Raw genomic sequence first — 23,670 nt, 5'->3', positions numbered from 1 at the left:
CACTTTAAAACTGTCAGTTTTTTGTTTTAGAGATTGTTCAGAAAATTGCCAAGTGGTAGTGGTTTTGATAAATATTTAATGCAGCTGGAAGCTAATTGGATTTTTAAACTGATGACGACCTTAAAAAATGAATAGCTCCCTCAGGCCTTTTATTAAGAGACCCTTGTTAGGAGTAAGGGTATTCTATTTGCTATGAATGTAGTCTTGTGTAGCTAGACGTGATTCATAAATGAGATTACAGATCTGGGGACATCTGTTTAAAAAGTGTGTAGTGAATAGTGGCAAAATCCTGCGCTGCAAAGCCCCGTGAGCTGCTTCTGAAAACACACATCCACACACACACCCATTTTCTCCAGTTTGTGTGTTTTAAATTGTCACTGGGGTTTCAAGGACAGTGCAAAAGATACTAAACAAAAGACTTGATTCTCTGGAAAATAAGAAGCTGAAATTGCTTCCATTCAGGAACTTAGTAGCAAAAGGTAACTGAAGCTTAATTAAGTTGCACATTTTTAATGTGTTGCAACAGTGGAGACAGACAGACAGACAGACACACACAAATTTACAAAAATTGCCTCCAACTGGCTACTGGTGTGATTGTTTCTGACCAAACTGTTAGACTCCATGAGGGTGGCAGAAGGGCTCGACATCCTCTAGTGGATCTTGTGCTCACAACCCATCACCCTGCAGCTCGATTAGCAATTACCAGTGAATACTACAATTGGCACCCTGTTCTTTTCACAGATGAGAGCCCTGAGCACATATGACAGACGTGAAAAAGTCTGGAGACGCCAAGGTGAACGTTTACGCAGCCTGCAAAATCATCTAGCATGAGTGGTTGAATACAGGCATGTAGGGGCCATACACACTGAGTCACATTATGAATTGCCGTGTTGAAATTCACATAAGCTGGATCAGCCTGTGATTTTCAATTTTTGACTTAGATTTTCGGTGTGATGTTGAATCCAACCTTTAATGTGTCGCTGATATTTGTTTCCATTGACCATTGTTACATTTTGTTCTCCGCAAATTACACAGCATCACTCAGTAAAGGTTTTCCACTTGAATAGTTTAGTCATCGAGATCCAATGTGATTTAAGTGTTGCCTTAATTAGGAGCAGTATATTTTAGTACTAATGAATAACAGACTCCATGTGCTCAGCTAATCGGCAGATCTGATCGAGGTATGCTAAACTGAAATAGTGAGTCTTCAGCCTCGATTTAAAAGTGGAGACTGAAGAGGCACCTCTTATAGTAGCAGGCAAACCATTCCACAGCTTCAGGGCCCTGTAGCTAAAAACTCTATCTCCCACTGTTATTTTACTAATCCTTAGAATCATAAGCAGACTGGCATCTTGATCTTAAGATGTGCAGTGGTTTCTAAGTAATGATTAGTTCAGATAAGTACTGAAACTTAATAGGTACTTAAACGTAATTCTGGGTGCTGTGTGAGTATCAGCCTTTTATAGAAGCTCTATTTGTCACTGTTATAATCTAAGCCCAGTGAGCAGGGACCAGCTTTTGTTACAAAAATACAGTAATCCCTCGCTATATCGCGCTTCGACTTTTGCGGCTTCACCCTATCGCGGATTTTATATGTAAGCATATTTAAATATATATCGCAGATTTTTCGCTGGTTTGTGGGTTTCAGTGGACAATGGGCCTTTTAATTTCTGGTACATGCTTCCTCAGTTGGTTTGCCCAGTTGATTTTCATACAAGGGACACTATTGGCAGATGGTCGAGAAGCTACCTAATCAGAGCACGTATTACGTATTAAATAAAACTCCTCAAATATATTGTGAGCACGGGGGCTGTTTGCACCCCTTGAGGATATGGCCGCTCCTCAAAAAATGCTGAAAGACTACCTTCACATTGCTCCCTTCCTTGCTGGGCTTACTTGTGGTTGCTTTGTTGCGCGATATGCTTCCCGCACCGTGCTTCACATACTTAAAAGCTCAAACAGCACCTATTCATTTTTGATTGTTTGCTTTTCTCTCTCTCGCTCTGACATTCTCTGATCCTGACTGAGGGGGTGTGAGCGGGGGGGGTACTGTTCGCACCCCTAGAGGATATGGATGCTCGTCTAAAAAATGCTGAAAAGACTACCTTCACATTGCTCCCTTCCTTGCTGGGCTTCCTTGCAGCTGCTTTGTCAAGCGACCTGCTTCCCGCATGGTGCTTCGCATACTTAGGTGCTGTATGAGATTTTATCGGTTTTTGATTGTTTCTCTCTCTCTGACATTCATACTTAAAAGCCCAAACAGCACCTATTGATTTTTGATTGTTTGCTTTTCTCTTTCTCGCTGACATTCTCTGCTCCTGACGCGCACTTCTTTGAAGAAGATGATATGTTTGCATTCTTTTAATTGTGAGACGGAACTGTCATCTCTGTCTTGTCATGGAGCACGTTTAAACTTTTGAAAGAGAGACAAGTGTTTGTTTGCAGTGTTTGAATAAAGTTCCTGTCTCTCTACAACCTCCTGTGTTTCTGTGCAAATCTGTGACCCAAGCATGACAATATAAAAATAACCATATAAACCATATGGTTTCTACTTTGCAGATTTTCACCTTTCGCTGGGGGTTCTGGAACGCAACCCCCGCGATCGAGGAGGGATCACTGTATTTACAGTAACAAATTCTGTATTTTGGTAATTGCTGGTTATACAGTATGTATACCACCAAAAAAGGCTACTACTTGTATAGTTAAGAAATTTTGGCACTAATAAAAAAAAAATAACAGAACTTCCTGTATTTTTAAACAAAGAGCAGCAAGTCAAGGCTTGTTATGCAAGAGTGCGAGAGAAGATTGGAATATTAGCCTTTACATTATTCACTTTCTTTAAACTGAGAAAAAGGAATCTGAGAAGTCATCCTCTGTAATTGGACAAATGGCAAGAAAAGCTACTTTAATGAATTCAGACCTTTTTAGTTTGCCTTTTAATTAAAACGGGACACAGTTTGCCTTAGCTTGGACCGCAAGCTTGTGTTAAAGCAATTTACATTTTTAATTGGAAAAAGAGAATATAAGAAGAATTTGAAGTTGCTGCCTAGTAAACAAGACTCTTTAGCTTAACAGCAAAATGTTTTTTTTTTTTTTGTTTTTTTAACTTATAAACTCTTAATTTTGTTAGCCTTAAGTCCTCTTAATAAATATTTATGAACATTTGATGCATTTGCAACTGTTTTAAAGATTTGTCTGTGTGTGTGTGTGTATGTATAAGTTTTGGTAAGAAAGTACTGTATTATTAAAGTGGTACTCCATTTTAATAATTGCACCTCAATAATTATGAATGACAAGCGGGTACACTAATGTAAGGGAAGAAAAATGTTAATATAGTAAATGTTCAATATGTTCAGTAAGATGTTTGAGATTATAGCTCAGTGCAGAATACACGGACTTTCTGCAACATTCATTACATATAAGTAAAAATGAGCACATATTTTTGTTGCTGTTACATTGTATCTGTCTCTGAGCCAAAGAAATGAAACCATTGTCCGGTTATACAGAAAAAAATAAAAACCACACGCTGCTGAGTTTGGTTTTTAATTTAGGATATGTAATTTGTGCAACTTATTTTTCTGTGTTGATTGTGGTTATGATTCCAAAGTGTCATCATTTTGGTGTGGTTTATATTAATCATGCCTGCCTGCAGCGGATTCAGTGTTCATCTTTCTCGTTTTTTGTTAATGCAGTGTTAAAGTATGTGGTAGATCAAATGCAGAGAAACTGTAAATTAAATTGTCTCTACAGAGAGCATTAACATTAGTTTACTTGGGCAACTCTTAAGTCTTATGGCCTAAGCCCTCCTATTTAAGTATGGTCTGGCATTTTGTGTCTGTGATTACTGAAGCCTGATTTGAAATGTAATTAATCAAGGATTGTATTACAAATAAGTCTGCAATAGTTGCTGTATCTTTTGTTTAACCACCCACCCCCGTATTTTTTTTGGGAAACTGCTTTTTTTTATTAATCATGGTGTTTCTTTAGTATGCTAAACACATGCATTTAATCCATTAAATTTAAAACAATTTTTATATTCCCTCTACTCCTTGAAACACCCAAATCTACTAGGTGGGAGTCTTCAACAGGCTATTGTGAAAAATGCAGAAGAGCGACGTGTTTTCCAGGAGTTGGAGCTAAAGGACTTTCTTTTGCAGATTTCCATGGGTTTAAAATATATTCATAGTTTGGGACTGGTGCATATGGATATCAAACCCAGTAAGTAAATTTGTGCAGTAATGACCTAGTTAGAAAATGTATCTCTCTCTTTGTGTTTCTATTTTAGTCTTCCATTGATTATTTCTCTTTTCAATTTGTTGTATTCAAATTTTCTGTTCTGTTTTTATTTTGAATATTTTTCCATTTATTTTGGAGATTAAGGTTTTTACTGTATCTATTTTTATTTATTGATTTTAAATGGCTCTTATTTGTGCTAAAGTTAGTTTAGGATGATTGAAGCTTTTAGAATGTTACGCTTAGTGTTCAGAATTCATTTACATATTATTACATCTATTGTGCTAGTTTACTTAAGACCTTTAGTCAGTTCTAACTGTGTTCTGATTTGTACAGGTAACATTTTCATGTGCCACTATCCTCCTCTTGGAAAAAGCAGCACGGGAGATGGTTTGGAAAGTGATGATGAGGATGATGGAGCCTTTTGTGCTAATGTAGTTGTTAAAATTGGTAGGTCTCGCAGCACTGTTTTTAAAGAAGCTTACATTAGAATGCATCCATCCTGTATCTGTAATCCTGACAAATAACATGTATAAATTCAGTTGTTGTTGCAGCATTAAATATTTTCCAAATAAACTTGTAACGGCCGACCCCTTTACCCAGCCGGCAGCTACACTCCCAAGACCTGTGGCTTGGATGATTTACTGAGAAATAATCTAATTATCAAGCCGTACTTCTAACCAATTAAACTTTTCCCCCACAATCGACGGTGAAAAGATAAGTACACAAAACCGAATGTAAAATTTAAACGGATTAAATGTATTAAGTAAAATAAGACATGAAAAAAATAGAAACATATAAATATCCCTCCACCCCAGCAATAACAAGACACCACCAAATATATATATACAACAAAAACCCTCCCTTGTCCCTGTAACAAATAAACACACAACACGAATAACAACAATAACTGATAAACTGAAAATGAATGAGAACGTGAGTCCGGTAATAAAGAAACTGTCCTGAAAGCGGTTGACTGAATTAGTGAAATTGCGTTTTGATTCTCCCCGGAAAAAATGGAACAGCCTCACCGTGAATCCTCGTGTGTGTGGTGGATGATTAAGTCCTACCCTGGGGTCTTTCGTGGTGAGGTCCTTGAAGTAAATCCGGCAGATGGAAAAACAAACTGGATGGATAAGCGCGATATGGAAAACAACAGGTACAGTTTGCTCGTGGTCGTGATTGTGGAAACAAAATCTCCTTCTCTCCTCTCCCCTTCCTTCTCCTCCTGCTGGCTTAAATAGTCCTGTGACGGCTGTGATTGATTAATTGTAAACAGGTGTTTTCCAGGTTTGTGGCTGTGGTCTCCTTCCATCATCCGTCCCCCTTTTCGGGGACGGCATTAACTGATACACAAACAGTAAACGGGACAATGAAACGAGACGCACTCAGTACTGACATTTAACACTAACTATGTGGCCCCGCTACATTCCCCCCCAAACCCCCCCACCCCCACCCCCCCCCCCCCAACCAACCTTGGACAAGGGAGGGCAGAAGTACGGCTTGAGATTGGCCATATGGATTGTGTCTAGCTTGGAGTCAGTGCCGATACCCCTTTGAAACTGGAAATTAACGGGACCTGTTTGAGAAATGATTTTGGCCGGACCTAACCATTTAGGCGCTAGCTTGGCGGAGAACCTTTTGCTGGCATCCGAGAGATGGTGAGCTCTAATCCAGACCAAATCACCCGGCTGAAAGTGCGCTTCCTTACGCCGGGCATTATATAACTTGGCATGTCTGGATGTCGAACTCCGCCGTAATTCCTCCATTTTAAATAAATTATTGTAAGTGGTGGTTTCTGGATTAGGGGCTCTGGGAAGGAGTCGGTCAAGCGGGCCCTTTAGCTGTCTGCCCAGCGCAACCAAAGCAGGCGTCTCACCTGTGGCTTCATGCACAGCGGTGTTCAGGGCAAACCGGAGCTCGGGGAGCCATTTATCCCAATCCTGATGGCGTTCACCCACATAGGAGGCGATCATGTTCTTCAGGGTCCGGTTCACTCGCTCTGTCATGTTGGCCTGGGGATGGTAAGCTGTTGTCAGGTTTTTCTTCACTCCCCAGGCTGTATAAAGTTCATCTAATACAGAGCTCGTGAACTGCAGACCCCGGTCTGAGACGATGTTCTTCGGCACCCCCCAGCGGGTGAAGATTTCGTTCTTCAGGGTGGAGCATATCTTGTTAGTTTTTGTGTCTGTTAATGCAAACAGCTCCACCCACTTTGAAAAATAATCAATCACCACCATCAGGACGGTCTTCCTCGAGCTGGTAACAGGAAATGGCCCCATCAGATCGACTCCCAAAGTCTCCCCCGGTCCATCCGCGATTGTCGATTGTAGAAATCCTGCCGGTTTACCAGGTGGGTTTTTGAGCTGCTGGCAGGTGATGCACTTCTTCACGTGGTGGCAAACGTCTTTCCGGACAGACGGCCACCACGCAACCCCCAGGATCTTTAACAAAGTTTTTGTCCTTCCAAGGTGACCACCTAAAGGACTGTCATGATAGTAAGTTAAAAAGTCGGGGATGAGCCCTTCCGGGACCACTAGTTGGTGTTGCAGACCCCCATGGGAGGATGGAGTGGTCCTGTACAGAACCCCCTGGAGGTCCACGAAGTGTACCCGGTCGGTACGCTGCTGTTCTAGTCCCTCCCTGATGCTCTGGCAGAATGGACTGGTGGCTTGTGCTTGAGCCAGGTCTTCAAGGCTTCTTGGCAGAGGGAGGATCATCTTCTTTGCCTCTGCCAAACACACCATCCCCGGTGGCTCCGACACCGTGGACAGAGCATCAGGCACAATATTGCCACAGCCCTTCTGATAGGTCACCTTGAAAGTTAAGTTCTGGAGGCATAGTACCCACCTGGTTAGATGGGAGGAGGTCTTCGGGTGATTAAATACCCAGGTCAGAGCGTGATGGTCGGTGTACACTTCAAATTCAAACCCCTCCAGATAGTGTCTCCACTTTTCCACAGCCCACACGACAGCCAAACACTCTTTTTCAGCTGTCGAATAATTGAGCTCAGCACCGTGCAAGGCTTGAGAGGCGTAAGCGATGACGTGTTCAGCCTGGTGGATTTTCTGAGTGAGCACGGCGCCAAGCCCCAGGTTGCTGGCATCGGTTTGTACCTGGAAAGTGAGCTGCGGATCTGGCTGGGCCAGAACGGGCGGCTCTTGAAGGTGGCTCTTTAGTTGCTCGACCGCGTCCTGGCACTCTGTTGTCCACTCCCACGGGACATCTTTTTTTCTTAGGTTGTTCAAGGGAGCCGCTATATCAGCCATCCGGGGAATGAACTTGTGATACCACCCCACTAACCCAAGGAAACGTTGCAAAGATTTCAAATCCGTGGGCATGGGGTAGTCTCGGATGGCTAAAGTCTTCTCGGGGTCTACAGCGACCCCCTCAGATGAAAGAATGTGCCTGAGGAAGCGTATGTGGGATTGAATGAAGGTACACTTCTTCGTGTTCAGCGTAAGGTGCGCTTGATGTAATCGTTGGAAGATGGTGTCCAGGTCCTGGAGATGTTGTTTAATAGAAGGGGAGTAAATAATGACGTCGTCGATGTATACAAAGCAGATCTTGCCTATCAACCCCCTCAGGACTTGTTCCATGAGCCGCTGGAAGGTGGCCCCAGCATTTTTAAGCCCAAAAGGCATGACTTTGAACTGGAACAAGCCTTCAGGGGTGACGACTGCCGTCTTCTTCTTACTCCCCTCGTCCATCGGCACCTGCCAATAGCCACTGCGGAGGTCTAGTGTGCTGAATACTGCAGCTCCATGCAGTGACTCCAGAATCCCATGAACCAGGGGCATATGGGATATTTGTCTAGGCTCGTCTTCCCGTTAACCCCCCTGTAGTCCACGCAGAAACGGTAGGTGTCATCCGTCGTCTTCACGAGGACCACAGGGGACGCCCAGGAGGAGGAAGATGGTTCGATTATTCCCTCGGCGAGCATTCGATCAAGATGTTCTTTAGTTATGCCCTTCTTTAGTGGAGAAACGCGGTAAGCTCGGTGCCTTATTGGAACTTCGTCCGAGGTGTGGATCACGTGGGTAACTCCACGGGCGACTCCTAATTTCTCAGTCCACACCTCGGCCCACTTCTTCAGCACCGGCCTCACCTCTTCGGGCTGTTCCTTCACAGGGGCTGCTGCCGAGGTGCTTACGTCACTCCTCACTGCCACGTAGAAGCCAATGAATTCGGAGCCCAGATCTTCTTTTGATTTATGTATGAAGTCGCATACCCCTTCCCCTGGGACTGAGATGGATGGTCATCCTCATGGTGGTTAAAGAGTCCAGCCCAAGGAGTAACGGGACGGACAGGTGCAGGTCATCCAGGACATACGTATCCATTTCCCAGGTGGTGGAGAGTACACTGTACCTCAAGGGGACTTTGCCCAGGGCTCTGTGTTCACTCCCATCTGCCAATACAAATCGGACAGACGGGGCAGATGTTAAGTTGTCTGTCGGTCGGCTAATCCTCTTCCACATGCTTGAGCGGATTAAGGTGTGATGGCTCCCTGTATCCACCACCGCATCTACCTGCCACCCCCGCAGCTTCACTGGGACGATCAGGAGGGACATACTCGCTTGCATGATGGCGAGATCGGCTTCCGACCAGCAAGGTTTGGCTCGCTGGGGTTTAGGGGCTGGGTTTCTCGTGTACTGGCTTGTACCTTGTTCCAGTACGTTTTTGAGTTTCCCCAGTCCCGTTCCACTTGTGAGCCCACCTTCACCAGGTCTTCCACCGACCCCACAACCCCCCTGAGACCCCCAGCTAACCGTGGGTTACAGGCATTAAGGATGCGGCGGACCACCTCTTCTTTAGACATAGCCGGCCGCCACTTCAAACACAAAGCCCGATATTCATAGGCAAAGTCCCGGATGGATTGCGAAGGCAGTTGCACCATGGATCGCAGCTTGTCCTCCAGTTCGGATTCATAGTCTTCCGGAAGAAAAGCCGTGAGGAAAGATCGACTAAAGGATCCCCAGTCTTTAATGTTCTTCTTGGCCATCAGCCACCAGCTCCGCACCGGCCCCGAGAGGGATGCCCCTATCACCCCCATAAGCTCTTCTGGGGTTAAAGGGTTAACAGCCAGATACGCCTCCCCTTCTTCCACAAAGTTGAGGACATCATCGATGTTATAAGGGGCCCCCATCTTGGGAAAAGAAAGGCGCGCCCTAGGAACAGAGGGCCGATTTGATGTATTCACCCCCCCACGAGACCCGTACGGCGTTGAATGACAGGGTGACTGACGTAACGTCTGGAGACTCCTTCGGACCTCCCCCTGAAGAGTTTCTTGCCAGCGTTGATCCCGCCTCTGGAGGCACAACACGATTTCCTCCTGGGAGCTGCTGATGCGAGCCCGCAAGGCATCTTCGCGCCCGAGCGCACTTTCCGCAACCTCGCGGACTTTCTCATCCAGCCGGGTCAGTTGTTGCGCCAGATCTTCCCACGAAGACGAGACATCCTCCAGGCATTCCTCCTCCGGTCCATGGTGATCTTCGAGGTACAGCAACTGCAACGAATCCACCACCTCCCGCACCGCTGAACACGCTCTGACCGTGACGTGCCGCGCCCCGGCTACTCCATCACACCGTGGCGAAACAATGGTGTCGTCCTGCTCAGCACGCACTATAGACATGTTAAATGGGGAAAATGTTTAAAGGCAGACAGCGATAGATATTTATTAAGATTCCTCAGAGAGGGCACCACTAATGTAGTTGTTAAAATTGGTAGGTCTCGCAGCACTGTTTTTAAAGAAGCTTACATTAGAATGCATCCATCCTGTATCTGTAATCCTGACAAATAACATGTATAAATTCAGTTGTTGTTGCAGCATTAAATATTTTCCAAATAAACTTGTCCAATACTTACTTGCTAACACCATATCGGCTAATTTTATAGGTTTAGGAAAAAAGGGGTGCTTAATATGAAAAAGGTAAACCTAAGCAAATAATGGTGCATGTTTGTTTTTGAGTGAAAGGTACTCTTATTTTGAATTAACACTAGAATTACCAGAGCCTACGAAAAAACCCGTAGATCCGTCCCACCTTAAATCACTTCACACTTCTCCATCAGCGTTTTTTGTCCTGTAAATGTGTTGATAAGCAGCAAACAGCCTACTATCACATCCCCCACTGCCGCACAGTTTTCTCAGCTCAAATCTGTTTACCCTGCGTGTCAGTTGCTTGGAGTTGTATAGAGTGAGAAGTCAAGCAAAATGACACCTTTTTATAAATACTATATTGTTATTTGGAACACATGCATTTCGTGTGTGCTCCGTGTCTACAACGATCTATGTAAACACATTGTTAAAACAGAAACGTTTTTCATGTTTTAGTAATAATTGACAAAATGTAGACATGAAGTTTATAATGTGTGAAGCCTAAAGTCCAAATATCAAAAACACTTTGCTGTTTGCTGCTTATCGACACATTTACAGGACCAAAGACGCTGATGAAGTGTGAAGTGATTTAAGGTGGGACGGATCTAGGAGTGTTTTCGTAGGCTCTGGTAATTCTAGTGTTAAATTATCAGTCTCAAAGTGAAATGTAGGGATAATATATGTAGTTTGAGGGAAATTATAGCAGTTGAGGTACCGCTAAGATTCACACCGTATAAGGGATGATTTTTTTTTTTTTTTCCTTTTTCCTCGTCCGGACCTCTTGGCCCAACATGCACACAGTCAGTCACTCACAGAGACACAGTTGAACAGCAGATTAAATTAAAAATAATGCAATATGAGCTAGAAATGTAAACAATAATTAAACTGTTAACTATCCCTACTCCCCTATGGCAATGACCAATAATTAAATAAACACTCACGACAATGCCCAAAACACAGTTCAACTGTAGTGGTAACAGATGATGATAGATGGAGATTGGAAAATCCTGTGAACAGATTACTGTAAGTAAAGTAGTCCTACCAGTCTCCTGACCTGGTGCAAGATGAGGTGATTGGGAGCGCTCCCTTTGAAGAGGTGTCCAACCCGTACAACTCACATGAACAGGCAGGCACGAGTCAGACCATGCATCCAGACAGGAGCAGTAATCCAAATGTGTGCAACTGCATTTTACCATACAGACGAAAAATTTAAATCCCCCTGGCGTGTTGTCAGTTCCCCTTTTAAAAGTTCCCGCTGGGTTGGTCTTCTTCCCAGCTGGCCCTGTGAAGCTATCTAATAGAGCAACACCCCTTAGGCAGCTAGGATATGAAGTCCTTTATTCCGTGGCGCGGCTATAGAATTATCATGAATGCTCTTAGGTAGATGCATATGTTAGCACTTTTCATTGAGTTACAATAGACTTTCTCTCTTTGTAAAAATGATTTAAAGACATTTTATTAATTGTGACTGTTTTGTCTTGGTAGAGTAATATATTGCTTTACTTTCCCCTTTTGTACTATTATGTAACTTTTATCAGAATGCATCAAATCTCACAGACTGACTTACCACTGTTTATAAGGTATTGTACCATATAACTTCTCCCCACCTTCCCTTCTTCATCTACAGTATAACCTTGGGCAAATAGGTGTAGTAAAAGACAAGCAGGAGTTAAGTTACAATTTAAACAATGTATTATTGATAATATTCATAAATAACTATATGAAAAGTAGATTTGAATATTGGCAACCATACAACTTGATAAATGGTGACGTGTAGTTTCAGGTGGCACACAGACTTGTTAGTTACTTAAAATGTTTTTAGTTAAGGCATCATTTTGTGGTCAGCTTTCTTTAGAACAGGCTGCATGCCTGTCTCAATATGGCTGCCGAGCTGTCTATCCCCTAGAGCCGGTAGGACGTCATGGTACTTAAAGGCTTCTGATACAAGCCAGTTCCAAACAGCCATACTTCAGACCAGTGGGGGGGGGATATAACACCTTCACACCTGTCCTCCAAACCATGTGTTAAGGTAAAGCTTGGCGGTTAGGCAGCCAGGCTTTCCGGGGGGGGGGGGGGGGGGTTAACTGAGAGACTTTAGCAGATAAATATTGGTCAAACTTATTTGCAGTACTTCCCCAAACCCTGTTGTAAAATTACAAAGAGACTCATTCCTACAAGGGTGGAAGGGGTTCTTAAACCATCAAACCATTACTGCTATTATCTTTAATGCAACACTAATATTACATTGCTTTGTCTAAGTTACAAATAAAGACTTATCAATTTGTATGCAAAATTTCACATCACAACAGTGACTTATGATGGGACAGTACTGGAATCTTAAGATATTTTTTTTTCTTTTTTATCAAGAGAATGGTGGCCCAGGTTATGTGATAAGGAGCTGGCAAGCAGTTTTTTGTACACGCGGTTTACAAGTACTAATGTAATTAGTCATGGAGAAATTTGTACCCTTCCATGAAAAAAGAACAATCCTCGATTGTCTCTGAAATACTTGGGATCCATCAGTTCTGTATTTAACAAAAATTGGACTTTGCTTTAGAGTTTTGATTTAACAGAATAATTCAGATAACACAAATGAATATTACATGGACACAAATGATGGGACCCTTAACCTAACCTGACATCCCAGTGAATCCTGTAGCTGTCAGTTGAGACTTTTACATCTGTCAACAGATACTGTAGTGGCCCACCCTTCTTGAGCAAAGTGCTCCAGATGTGTCTGGTTTGGAAGGGTGCATTCTCCATACTGCATATTTCAGTTCTTTCTGTAGATGTTTGATAGGATTCACATCAGATCTGGTAGAAGGCCATTTCAGAATAGTCCAGTGTTCTTAGCCTTTCTTGGGTGCTTTTAGCTGTGTGTTTTGGGTCATTATCCTGTTGGAGGATCCATGATCTACAACTGAGGCAGAGCTTTCTGACACAGGGTAGTATGTTCCCGTGCAGAATGTCTTGGCAGTCTTGAGATTTCATTGTTTTTTGTATAGTCTCAAGGCACCACATGCCAGATGCACTAAAGCAGCCCCAAAACTTAACCAAGCCTCCTCCATATTTCACGATGAATATGGTGTTATTTTCTTTAAAAGTTTAATTGTTTTGTCTGTGGACCAAAATGCTCCCAGTTTTTGTCTCCTCTGTCCAAAGGAAATTCTCCCAGAAGCGTTGTGGCTTGTCAATATGCATTTTAGCAAATTCCTGTCTGGCTGTTTTGTTTACAGTGGAGTCATTCTAGAAGTAATGGAAGATGTGATCAGACACTGATATACCTAGACCAGGGGTAGGCAACGTCAGTCCTGGAGAGCCGCAGTGGTTGCAGGTTTTTGTTCCAACCCAGTTTCTTAATGAGCAATCAATTATTGCTGATGAAACACTTATTGCTTAAGTGATAGTTTGATGCTTCATTTTAGTGGTCTCGCTTGTTAAGTCTCCCCGCCCTTAATTGCTTATTTCAATCTTAAACAGCTGCATTCAGTGTGTTAATGGCTCCTTATTTAGTAATAAGATGTAAAAGACAAAGCAGCCAGAAGTTCTCCAGCTAGCTTCTGGCTGAAGTTGTTCTTGGCTTTTTGTCTACTATTCTCACTGTCCTTTGCCCAATCTGGGGTTGATTATTCTGCGCTCACCTCCCCTTTGTGGCAGCATCCAGGGAGGTTGGATACAGTCCCATGGATCTTAAACATCCTAATTTTTGCAGCTGTTGTCACAGGAATATCAAGCTGCTTAGAGATAGTGTTATAGCCTTTGCCTGTAACATTCTTGTGTATAATTTTCTTTCTGATCTCCTCAAACAACTCTCTCTCCTTTGCTTTCTCTTGGTACATGCTCTTGTGAGGGACACATGATGATACCAAACAGACTAGTTTTAGCCATTTGAACAGGCTGAATGACTGATTGCATGATTGGAGATGTGATTCTAATTAAATAAAGCGGCTAGTTTGAAATATTACTCTAATCCAATTATTTATCTTTTTTAGGGGTACAAAAATGTGTCTAGGCCATTTTAGAATATCTGTCAAATAAGCAAAACTTTTCTTTTTTCAGACTTGTTTTGCTATCCTTGATGACCTATTAAAAATATTTACTAGGATTATTTGATAAATTTAGACTAATACTGGGATTAAATAATACTGGCTTCAGACCATCCAAATTCTTTACATTTCCCTCATCTTCCTGTTTTGTAAGTTTCTAACCCACCAGCTTGCATAATGCTTTAAGTGCATTTCACTTTAGGTATTGAAATGGTTCCCAGGGGCCTCATGCATAACGCCGTGCGTAGGATTCACACTATAACATGGCGTGTGGACAATAGCGGAAATGTGCTTACGCACAAAAAAAATTCCAGATGCATAAGTCTGTGCGTTCGCCAACTTCCACGTTCTTCCGCTCCATAAATCCCGGTCAGCATAAAAAGTAGCGCATGTGCACTGTCCCCTCCCAGACTCCTCCCAGAATTACACCTCTTTGAATATGCAAATCAATATAAATAGCCCTTAAGCTCAGCCTTCTGTGAAAAGACAATGACAAAAGCACAAGGGAAAATAGAAGAATTTCAGCGAATAAGAAGTGGAGGCAAAGAAAAACATACTATTTGTTCGTTTAAACCGTGGTATAAACAACAAAAGGAAGTTGATTGACATAGCGTGTCGGAGAAACTCGAAAGCTCAAGTTCACAAAGTCGCACAGTGCCCGAAATAAAAAAAAGAAGTTGTCACATATTCGTCGATGTGAAAAGGCGAGTCGTAGCCCACTGTCTGAGTGTCATATGAAAGCTTATTAGGGTACGGAGAAAAAAGGCACACGGGGGGGGGGGGAGCATGAAATGTCAACTTTAATCTCTAAATTTCCACTTTAATCACATAGTTTTTGTCATTTAAAGTAGAACATCATAAACTTCATCTTAAAATCGTTTAATTTACTAGTTTCTCAAATCCCATCATAACTAAAGTAGCATGTTAAATGCTTTGTTTTGTATTTGATCTTCTATGTGCTCTGTGTGTGAATCACTACATGCTTCCGGGCTTTGTCTTCCTCCGACAGGACACAGAATCCATTACATTTGTAATATTACAGCTCTCTGAATAATTTAAAATACTGAGATGTATACGTGATATCATTTTCATGATGATAGGAGTTAAAACATGTTATTAAACATGGGAACACTGTGACGCAGTGATTGTTCATGTCTCACACAAGATGCTTGCTGCGCTATGCGCAAACTTCGATGAAATACTTTATTGTAGCAGTACTCTTTTTCAAACGTACTAACCCCCAATTCCTGTCCTTACTTTTCTTTCTCCAAATACCCAGTCGCCACACAATCAGCTCAGTAATAGACGTTAAACCATCTGTAAGCTTAGAACGCCGATTCTTCAAAACTTTTAAGGAACATTGAAATATCTTCATAGTACATGTTAATTATTCTATCCATCTATCCTTCCAGTGTCACGCCAGCCCCAGCAAGAATACAGCGCGAGGCAGGAACAATCCTTGAACGAAGCGCCAGCAACTCGCTAGCTCTGCGGCACCGTGTCCTCACATGTTTAACTATTAACAATATAGATTATTTAAATGAAGTTAAAGTTTTATCTGTATAATATAATGCACATATTTTTTCTGCATTTCATCTAAAAATTATATTATCATATGTAAATACGCTTTATAAAGTGGCACAGGTTGTGCAATATTATAACTATCGCAAGTTTACAGTGAGGTGATTGTACTTATAAGTAGAAAGCGTTCAACTAGGAGCACTTGATTGAGTGCGTTTAGAGCTCTTGGGATGGAACTGTTTCTGAACCGCGTGGTTCATACAGGAAAGGTTCTGAAGCGTTTGCCGTGTGAGAGCAGTTCAATGGACAGCATGGCTGAGGCAGCGTGTGCTAGATGCTGTATACCAATAATTCTCTTTCTGATCAGCAGCTGCTTCCCCACTCAGATACAGTGATATAAATATTCCGAGTGGTGCAGTGAGTGTAATATGGAAAAAGATGATCCGCTGTGGCAACCCCTAACGGGAGCAGCTGAAGAAGGTGCAGTGAGAGTAACAACACTAAAGCAGCTATTGTATTTAGAATAGTTTGACCATTCTGTGGACCTTTTATATTGTTACAGGTTAATTATAATCAGATGCATTAAACCAATAAACAATATGCGGTTAATTTCAGTGTATTTATAAAGCCACGTCAGGGATGTGGATCTAAAAAAAAAAGAAAGGGTAAGTAACCACACAGGAACAGTAGCACTGCTTTGACGCAGGGTACCGCCATTCTGCAAAACCGAGCGCAGAACTTGCGAACGACAGGGTATGAGCTACTGTGGAAATGTGCGTGGCTTTATGCCAAGTTTAAGTTTTATACATCGCGATTTGAACATGGAAACGTTCTTACGCAACATTTCTGTGCGTACGCACTGTTTATACATGAGGCCCCTGGGGCACATTTCCATGGTACCTCATACCCTGGCATACGCAAGTTCTCCGCTCGGTTTTGCAGACTGGCGGCACCCAGTGTCAAAGATTGAAATATCTTCGTAGTACATGTTTAAATTATTCTATGTTCCTTAAATGTTTTGAAGAATCGGCGTTCTAGGCTTACAGATGGCTTAACATCTATTACAGAGCTGATTGTGTGGCGATTGGGTATATGGAGAAAGAGGACAGGAATTAAGGGTTAGTACGTTTGAAAGAGACGGTATTTCTGTAATAAATTATTTCATCGAAGGTCGCACATGGCGCAGCAAGCCTCTTGCGTGAGACATGAACAATCACTGCGCCACCATGTTCCCATGTTAAATAACATGCTTTTATTCCTATCATCATGAAAAAGATATCACGTATACACCTCAGTACTTTAATTATTCAGAGAGCTGTAATATCACCAATGTAATGGATTCTGTGTCCTGTCGGAGAAAGAGAGAACAGAAGCACGTAGTGATTCACACACAGAAGATCAAATACAAAACAAAGCATTTAACGTGCTACTTTAGTTACGATGGGATTTGAAAAACTAGTAAAATAAACGATTTTAAGATGAAGTTTATGATGTTCTACTTTAATGACAAAATAATCTTTGTGATTAAAGTGGAAATTTCGAGATTAAAGTTGATATTTCGTGCTTTTTTTCCCCACTGTGTGCCTTTTTTTTTTTTTTTTTTTTTCTCTGTACCCTAATAAGCTTTCATAGGACACTCAGACGGTGGGCTACGACTCTCCTTTTCACGGCAACTGTGATATATGACAACTTCTTTTATTTCGGGCACTTTGCGACTTTCTGACCTTGAGCTTTTGAGTTTCTCTGACACTCTGTCACACGATCAGCTTCCTTTTGTTGATTATCCCACTGTTTAAACCAACAAATAGTACATTTTTCCTTGCCTCCACTTGGTATTCACTGAAATTCTTATATTTTTCCCCTGTGCTTTTCCCATTATCTTTTCACAGTAGGCTGAGCTTAAGGGCTATTTATATTGATTTGCATATTCAAAGAGGCGTAATTCTGGGAGGAATTGGGGCGGGACAAAAGGTGCATGCACGTGCATTACTTTTCACGCGGATCGGGATTTATGTAGCGGAAGAACGTGGAAGTTTGCGTACGCACAGATTCCTGCATCTGGATTTTTCTGTGCGTACGCACATTCCCGCTTTTGTGCTTACGCCATGTTATAGTGTGAGTTCTACGCGCGGCGTTATACATGAGGCCCCAGGTCTTTTGTTGCTAAACTTGTTAAACTTACAAAACCTCTTGCTCCCAGTTACAGTATATCTGAAATTGCTAATAAGTCATTTTAAAATATCTAAATTTTTTTTTTTTTAGTTTCCATTATCTGTCTTTCATTTGCTGTAGTTGACAACTTGTATTCTTTTTAAATAGCTAATCTGATTGTGTTTTGTTCCCCATAAGGGGGGGGAAAAGCTGCTTTATATGGAAATATCCAAATGATGAGATGTGTCCCCAACCTTGTGAGACACTTTTTCAAAAGTCAATCTAAAATGTTTCTTTTGTCAGGTGATCTTGGTCATGTGACATCATCTTCTAGTAATGATGTTGAGGATGGTGATTGCCGATTCTTGGCTAGTGAAGTTCTGCAGCAGGTAGGAAATACATTTTTTATGTAGTTTTATTTTTTGGTCTATGTGGATACTTATCTGATGAAATAAACAACCATGTAATAGTAGTTCTCTACAAGGTTTTTACTGTTCTTAGACTTGCTATTTTTGGTGTGAAGTGAATGTGGCCGGGCAGAGAAACTGATTAATGTATAAATGTATTACAGCTTGAGGAAAATTATTAAAATTTTACATAATGTTGCCTGGCTTGTTGCTGATCTTTCCTGTTCTCTGGCATTTAGCTGGCATTCTTGACAGCTATTTTTTTTTTTTTTTGGGCTTTATCTGGTATGCTCAGAGGCAGAACGGACCATAAACATTTGGCCACAATTACACATCTTCAGGTGCCATTGATGTGTGAGTCAGAGCATTAAGGATCGTACCAACATTTATTGTGTACCACCTTAAAGTCTAAAAATGCTCTGTTAAATGTGATTCTGCTATTGATTTGTAAAATGTCCAAAAGAGACCTGTAATGATTGTGCATGTTTTCTAGATAGTTGTGGGGAACTAGAACTGCTATCTGTACAGTCAGACATTTCTTGTTGAGCTTAGCACTGTGCATTGTTCTGGATGCCTAAGTAGTGGTTACCCATGGAGGGGAGTGTAATATTAACAATATCCTTGTCTCCAACCAGTTGGCTATTCCTGGTTGCTGACATTCAGCAGTTGGAGCAGTGAAGGCAACAGTACTGTTAAAATGAGATATGCATTTTGTAGTGTAATCTCTTTAACCCCAAGATCCTTAGGAGTTTGATTGTGGCATAGTCCCCAATAGCAGCCACCTTTTATTGGTCTTCCTCTATGGTTAACTTGCATCACTCGGTCAAAAGAGTTCATCTAAGTTTGTGGAATGTAACCATTCTTTGTAATCAAGGTCTGCTTAGCTTGCCTAACTTATCGATTTTTGACTTCAGGTTAAATGGACATATATCTGTCATGAGGAAGATATCTGAATATCCAAAGTGGTTTTTTCCTTTCTAACTCCAAGAACCTTTTCTTTAGCCGATTAAACTTAACTTGGAGCCATGTTTGAAGTTGCCAAAACTACTGTTTAAAGTAAAACAAAAAATTCTGTTTCGCTATATGACACAAATTTTGTGACCTTTATCTTGCCTGTTTTTCCTTGAATCTTTCAGACAGATTTTCTTGGTGAACTCTTGTAATCAGAATATAAGTTTAATGTCACTGTGCTTTGTACAAAAATTATTTTATAAATCCACTCACATGTACAGGCCAGGAGCTCTCTGTATTTAGAACTGCTAGGCAAACATTTGAAGAGAGAAGGGGACAACTATGAAAATGGGCATTGTACTATTTCTGTATGTTAAAGATGAAATTGAATCCTCTCCTTGCCTTGTTTGGAACCTACATAAAGGCCTGCACATGGAGAAAACCGTATAAGAGACTTGGATAGCAGTCAAAAACCTTGAAGCCGATGGACGGATGGGTGATAACATCATCTGTCCTGAAAATCTTTCCATTGCAGCGACAAAAATGGCAGACTGTATACATCGAGATCCCACCTTGACAAGTCTTACTATGGCTTCCTCGTTTGTAATGCTGCATAAATCGTCATTAAAGAAAGCGAAGTTATTTTCTCTTATCTGATTTATCTTCGTATCACTATGGGAGAGGTATCGCCTTTTCATATTATATCTATATAGTTTTGGGTTACTTAAAACACCACAATTACAAAAGAACTTATTCCAATTAGGGAGCTAACGACCCCTAGAAGAAATAACTCTCCCTTCTCGCTAGTCTTTGTCACAGCCTGAAAATTACCAGAAATTACATATTACCAGTGTTTGCTTTCTCTTCCACTAGTCTCCCTTCTTGAAGGATCTGTCTGACTTGCTGGTGTCCTTGGCTTATCTGGATTGTTCTGTTCTGTTGTAAAGTATTGTGTTTTTTTTGTTGGCCCTCTTGGGATTACAGGTTAGATTTCAGGCATTCAGAATCTGTTGTACTTTTCATTCTTCATCCTTCCCTAGTGTTCAAAAGATTGGAATTACCTATAAATTTTCATGTTTTTGATAGAAATTGATTTTTTTTTTAATCAAGGTTCCATTTAAATTGATTTAAAAGTAGTATAGCCAAGACTTTACTAATGCTGCAAGTGGCTGTTTCTGATACACATAACTGATATTTATAAACATATGACTGCAAATTAGGGATGGGAATCTCAGTGCTTTTCAAGGTGTGTTTCAAATATGTACATGTCAAAAGAAAATTCACAGAATCGTTCACATGTGAAGTAAAGGATTCTTCATCCAGAGAAGTCATACTCTGCATATACATGCAGAAGTATATGATTAACTTTCATAATCCTTGTAAGTTGCTCGTAAATGGGGCCCTGACGCCAGGTTGGAAAGTGGCATTTATGACACTCATAAGTGAAAACACATGTTTTAATATGCTGGACAGTCATCAGCAAACTATCTACACTAGAGTCTGAATTGGTGTTTCACCATCTGTCACTGAATTATATTAATCTAGTTTGGAATGTTACTACAATTCACCTTGAAATATCTCTGGCTTGGCCTTTGGAACTGCATGGCTTTTAAATGGAGGGAAAAATTGCTGGGCCGCCTCAGTGGATGAAACAGTGAAGAGATGCCAAGGGAGGTGGCCTCCTCTCAGAATGAAAAATGGCAGAGTGCAGCATGTAAGCCTCTATTTCAGGGGTCACCAACCTTTTTGAAACTGAGAGCTACTTCATGGGTACTGAGCCATACGAACGGCTACCAGTTTGATAACACTCTTAAATAACAAATTTGCTCAGGTTACCTTTAGTTATATATTATTATTAATGATTAATAATACTCCTCAATGTGAAGACACTGATCACGTTTATGATTTTATCAACAATGACTTAACAAGGTGGGAAACAGATAATATCAATATTCAACACTTTATTTATATTAATCTCAGCAATTGTTTAAATTTACGAATGATCACTTCTACAACATTTCATAGGAAATTGCCATGTCCCATTTTCACTAACCACCAACAAACCCTTTTAACAAATCATGAACTTTGTTGCACCACGTTTGAACAAGTTCTCAATTATGTGATGTTTAACAAAAAACTCACCAGAATTTTAAATAAATCTTGTCACATTTTGAACTAATGACCAAATCTGCAGTATTTTTAATACAATTATGTTACATTTCATGAACACACTTTTGAATTGGAACAGAATTCTTCAATATTTGAATTCAACTTTGCCTTTTGTCAGTGGGAAGACTGGGGTTGCATGCTGTTCACCAGTGTATTGTATTCTGGTGTTTAACTTGACACTGCAACTCTTGAGTGTGTCTTGCAGATGTGCATCAGTGCATGTCAGAAAACGCTGATTTCACAGAGATAAGTTGAACCAAACAGGCTGGCAACCTTCATAGCTGCTGTGCATACACCACTGTACTTTTCTGTGTCAACAAGGCACAAAAAGTTTGGTGCAGCCTGGTAGGCTTTGAGGTGGAGGTCATTTTGCAGTGTTACAATTTCGATCTCCACTTGTCCAGCATCCTAGTTGAATGTTGCACTTTGCTGCTCAGCAATGCATGTTATGTTCATGAAAGGATTGGAAATAAATGACACACATGGCTCGAGATGATCAAGGTCACGAAATCTGTTCTCAAACTCTTGCCCAAGTCTGTTAATGATTTGATAGTACTTTTCTGCAACTTTGTCAAATGTCTTGGATGCATAAGCATTGTCTTGCAGAACCGACTGCACAGAGGGAAAGTGCAGCACCTTTTTTCTCTGTAAATGCAGAGAGAAAACGTTCATCTTGGCTTTAAATGCATTTAAAGTACTTATCATATCAACAAGTCTTATCCTTGCCTTGCAGCTCGCAGTTCAGTTGGTTTAGTTTCCCAGTAATGTCCGTTAAAAATGCAAGGTCAAGTGTCCACTCTTTGTCCTCTAGCAGCGAGAGGTCTTTGCCCTTGAAGTGCATGAACTCTTAGATTTCACCCAAAAGTGACAAAAAACAAAGTAAAACTCGTCCTCTGCTGAGCCATCGGATTTCTGTGTGTAGCAGCAGGTCACCATATTCAGCTGACATCTCCTCCAATAGCACCTTGAATATCCTGTGCTGTTTTACTTTGGAGCAGATGCCGTTTATGATTGTCACAACAGGAGTCATCACGTGCTCCAAGCCGATCACTTTGGCACATATCACCTGCTGGTGAATGATGCAGTGGTAATGCAGAAATTTTGGGAAGTCTGGGTCACCTTTACAGTGAGCGATGAAACCTGTATGTCGGCCGATCATAGCAGGAGCCCCGTCTGTAGTCACCGATACCAGCTTTTCCAATGGAACATTTTTCTGCACGAAAAACTCCTTCACCGCGTTATAAATGTCAACTCCCCTCGTAGTCATCTTTAGTGGTAGTAGTGTCAGGAGTTTTTCTTTTGTGGAGAAACCATCAAACACTATCCGGATAAAGACCAACAGCTGGGCTATACTGCTGCTGTCCACAGACTCGTCGCACTGGATGCTAAACCAACTGCACTTCGCCAACTCCCGGTTCAGCTGATTGGCTAAGTTACCAGACATAACCGACACCCATCTAGCCATCGTAGATGCCCCCAGTTAGACATCGGAGAGAGAGGAGATTAGATCGGTTCCATTTTTCACATCTTTAAGTACAGTGTTAGCAATTATCATCATTGCTTCTTTGAAAACATCCCCATCTGAAAATGCCTTTCTTCATCAGAAAATGTGTAACTCTAAATGTGGCCGGTTGCTTTTTGAGTTTTTCGCCTTCTTGTGAAAAAAGACTGCTACTTGACCAAAGCTGCCTATAACTCGCAGGCTTTTGTTGCCTGTAGCGCACTGCCTGGTGGGAAGTTAGCATGGTAGCTTTTGTGACACGTAGTGAAGTGTTCTCTCCACATTGTGCCGCTTTGCCGTCGCCCTGCAAAAGAACTCTTCCTCCCATTCACTGTGAAAATGATCAATTTTCCTTTTTTTTTTTCTGCCATGTTTTTGGGATAAGAACCCGCATTCAGCTCCCCATTTTCTCTGCGGCAGCTAGCTTACTTTCCATGAACGCTGAAATTTTGTCATGCACACAATGTATATGTATATATGTATATATACACACATATATATATATATATATATATATATATATATATATATATATATATATATATATATATATATATATATATATATATATATATATATAAAATATACAGTAATCCCTCGCTACTTCGCGGTTCACTTTTCGCGGATTCACGACTTCGCGGATTTTATATGTAAGCATATCTAAATTCATAACGTGGATTTTTCGCTGCTTCGCGGGTTTCTGCGGACAATGGGTCTTTTTACTTGCTTCCTCAGTTGGTTTGCCCAGTTGATTTCATACAAGAGATGCTATTGGTGGATGGCTGAGAAGCTACCCAATTAGAGCAGGCAGTTAAG

At 41.3% G+C, this 23,670-nt stretch overlaps 1 protein-coding gene across 1 annotated transcript in view; it reads left to right on the top strand.

The window, feature by feature from the left end:
* Positions 1–23,670, top strand: part of wee2 (WEE2 oocyte meiosis inhibiting kinase) — a 112,703-nt gene that overhangs the window by 64,253 nt on the left and 24,780 nt on the right. The window contains exons 7-9 of the mRNA XM_028807900.2: positions 4,072–4,218; positions 4,570–4,683; positions 18,130–18,215. Of these exons, the coding sequence (XP_028663733.2) occupies positions 4,072–4,218; positions 4,570–4,683; positions 18,130–18,215 (347 nt within the window). The remainder of the gene's footprint in view (positions 1–4,071; positions 4,219–4,569; positions 4,684–18,129; positions 18,216–23,670) is intronic.

This window comes from Erpetoichthys calabaricus, chromosome 1, assembly GCF_900747795.2.
Source record: "Erpetoichthys calabaricus chromosome 1, fErpCal1.3, whole genome shotgun sequence".
Lineage (NCBI taxonomy): Eukaryota > Metazoa > Chordata > Cladistia > Polypteriformes > Polypteridae > Erpetoichthys > Erpetoichthys calabaricus.
Note: the sequence above shows the minus strand (reverse complement) of the source record. Positions and strands in the feature narration are given on the sequence as shown.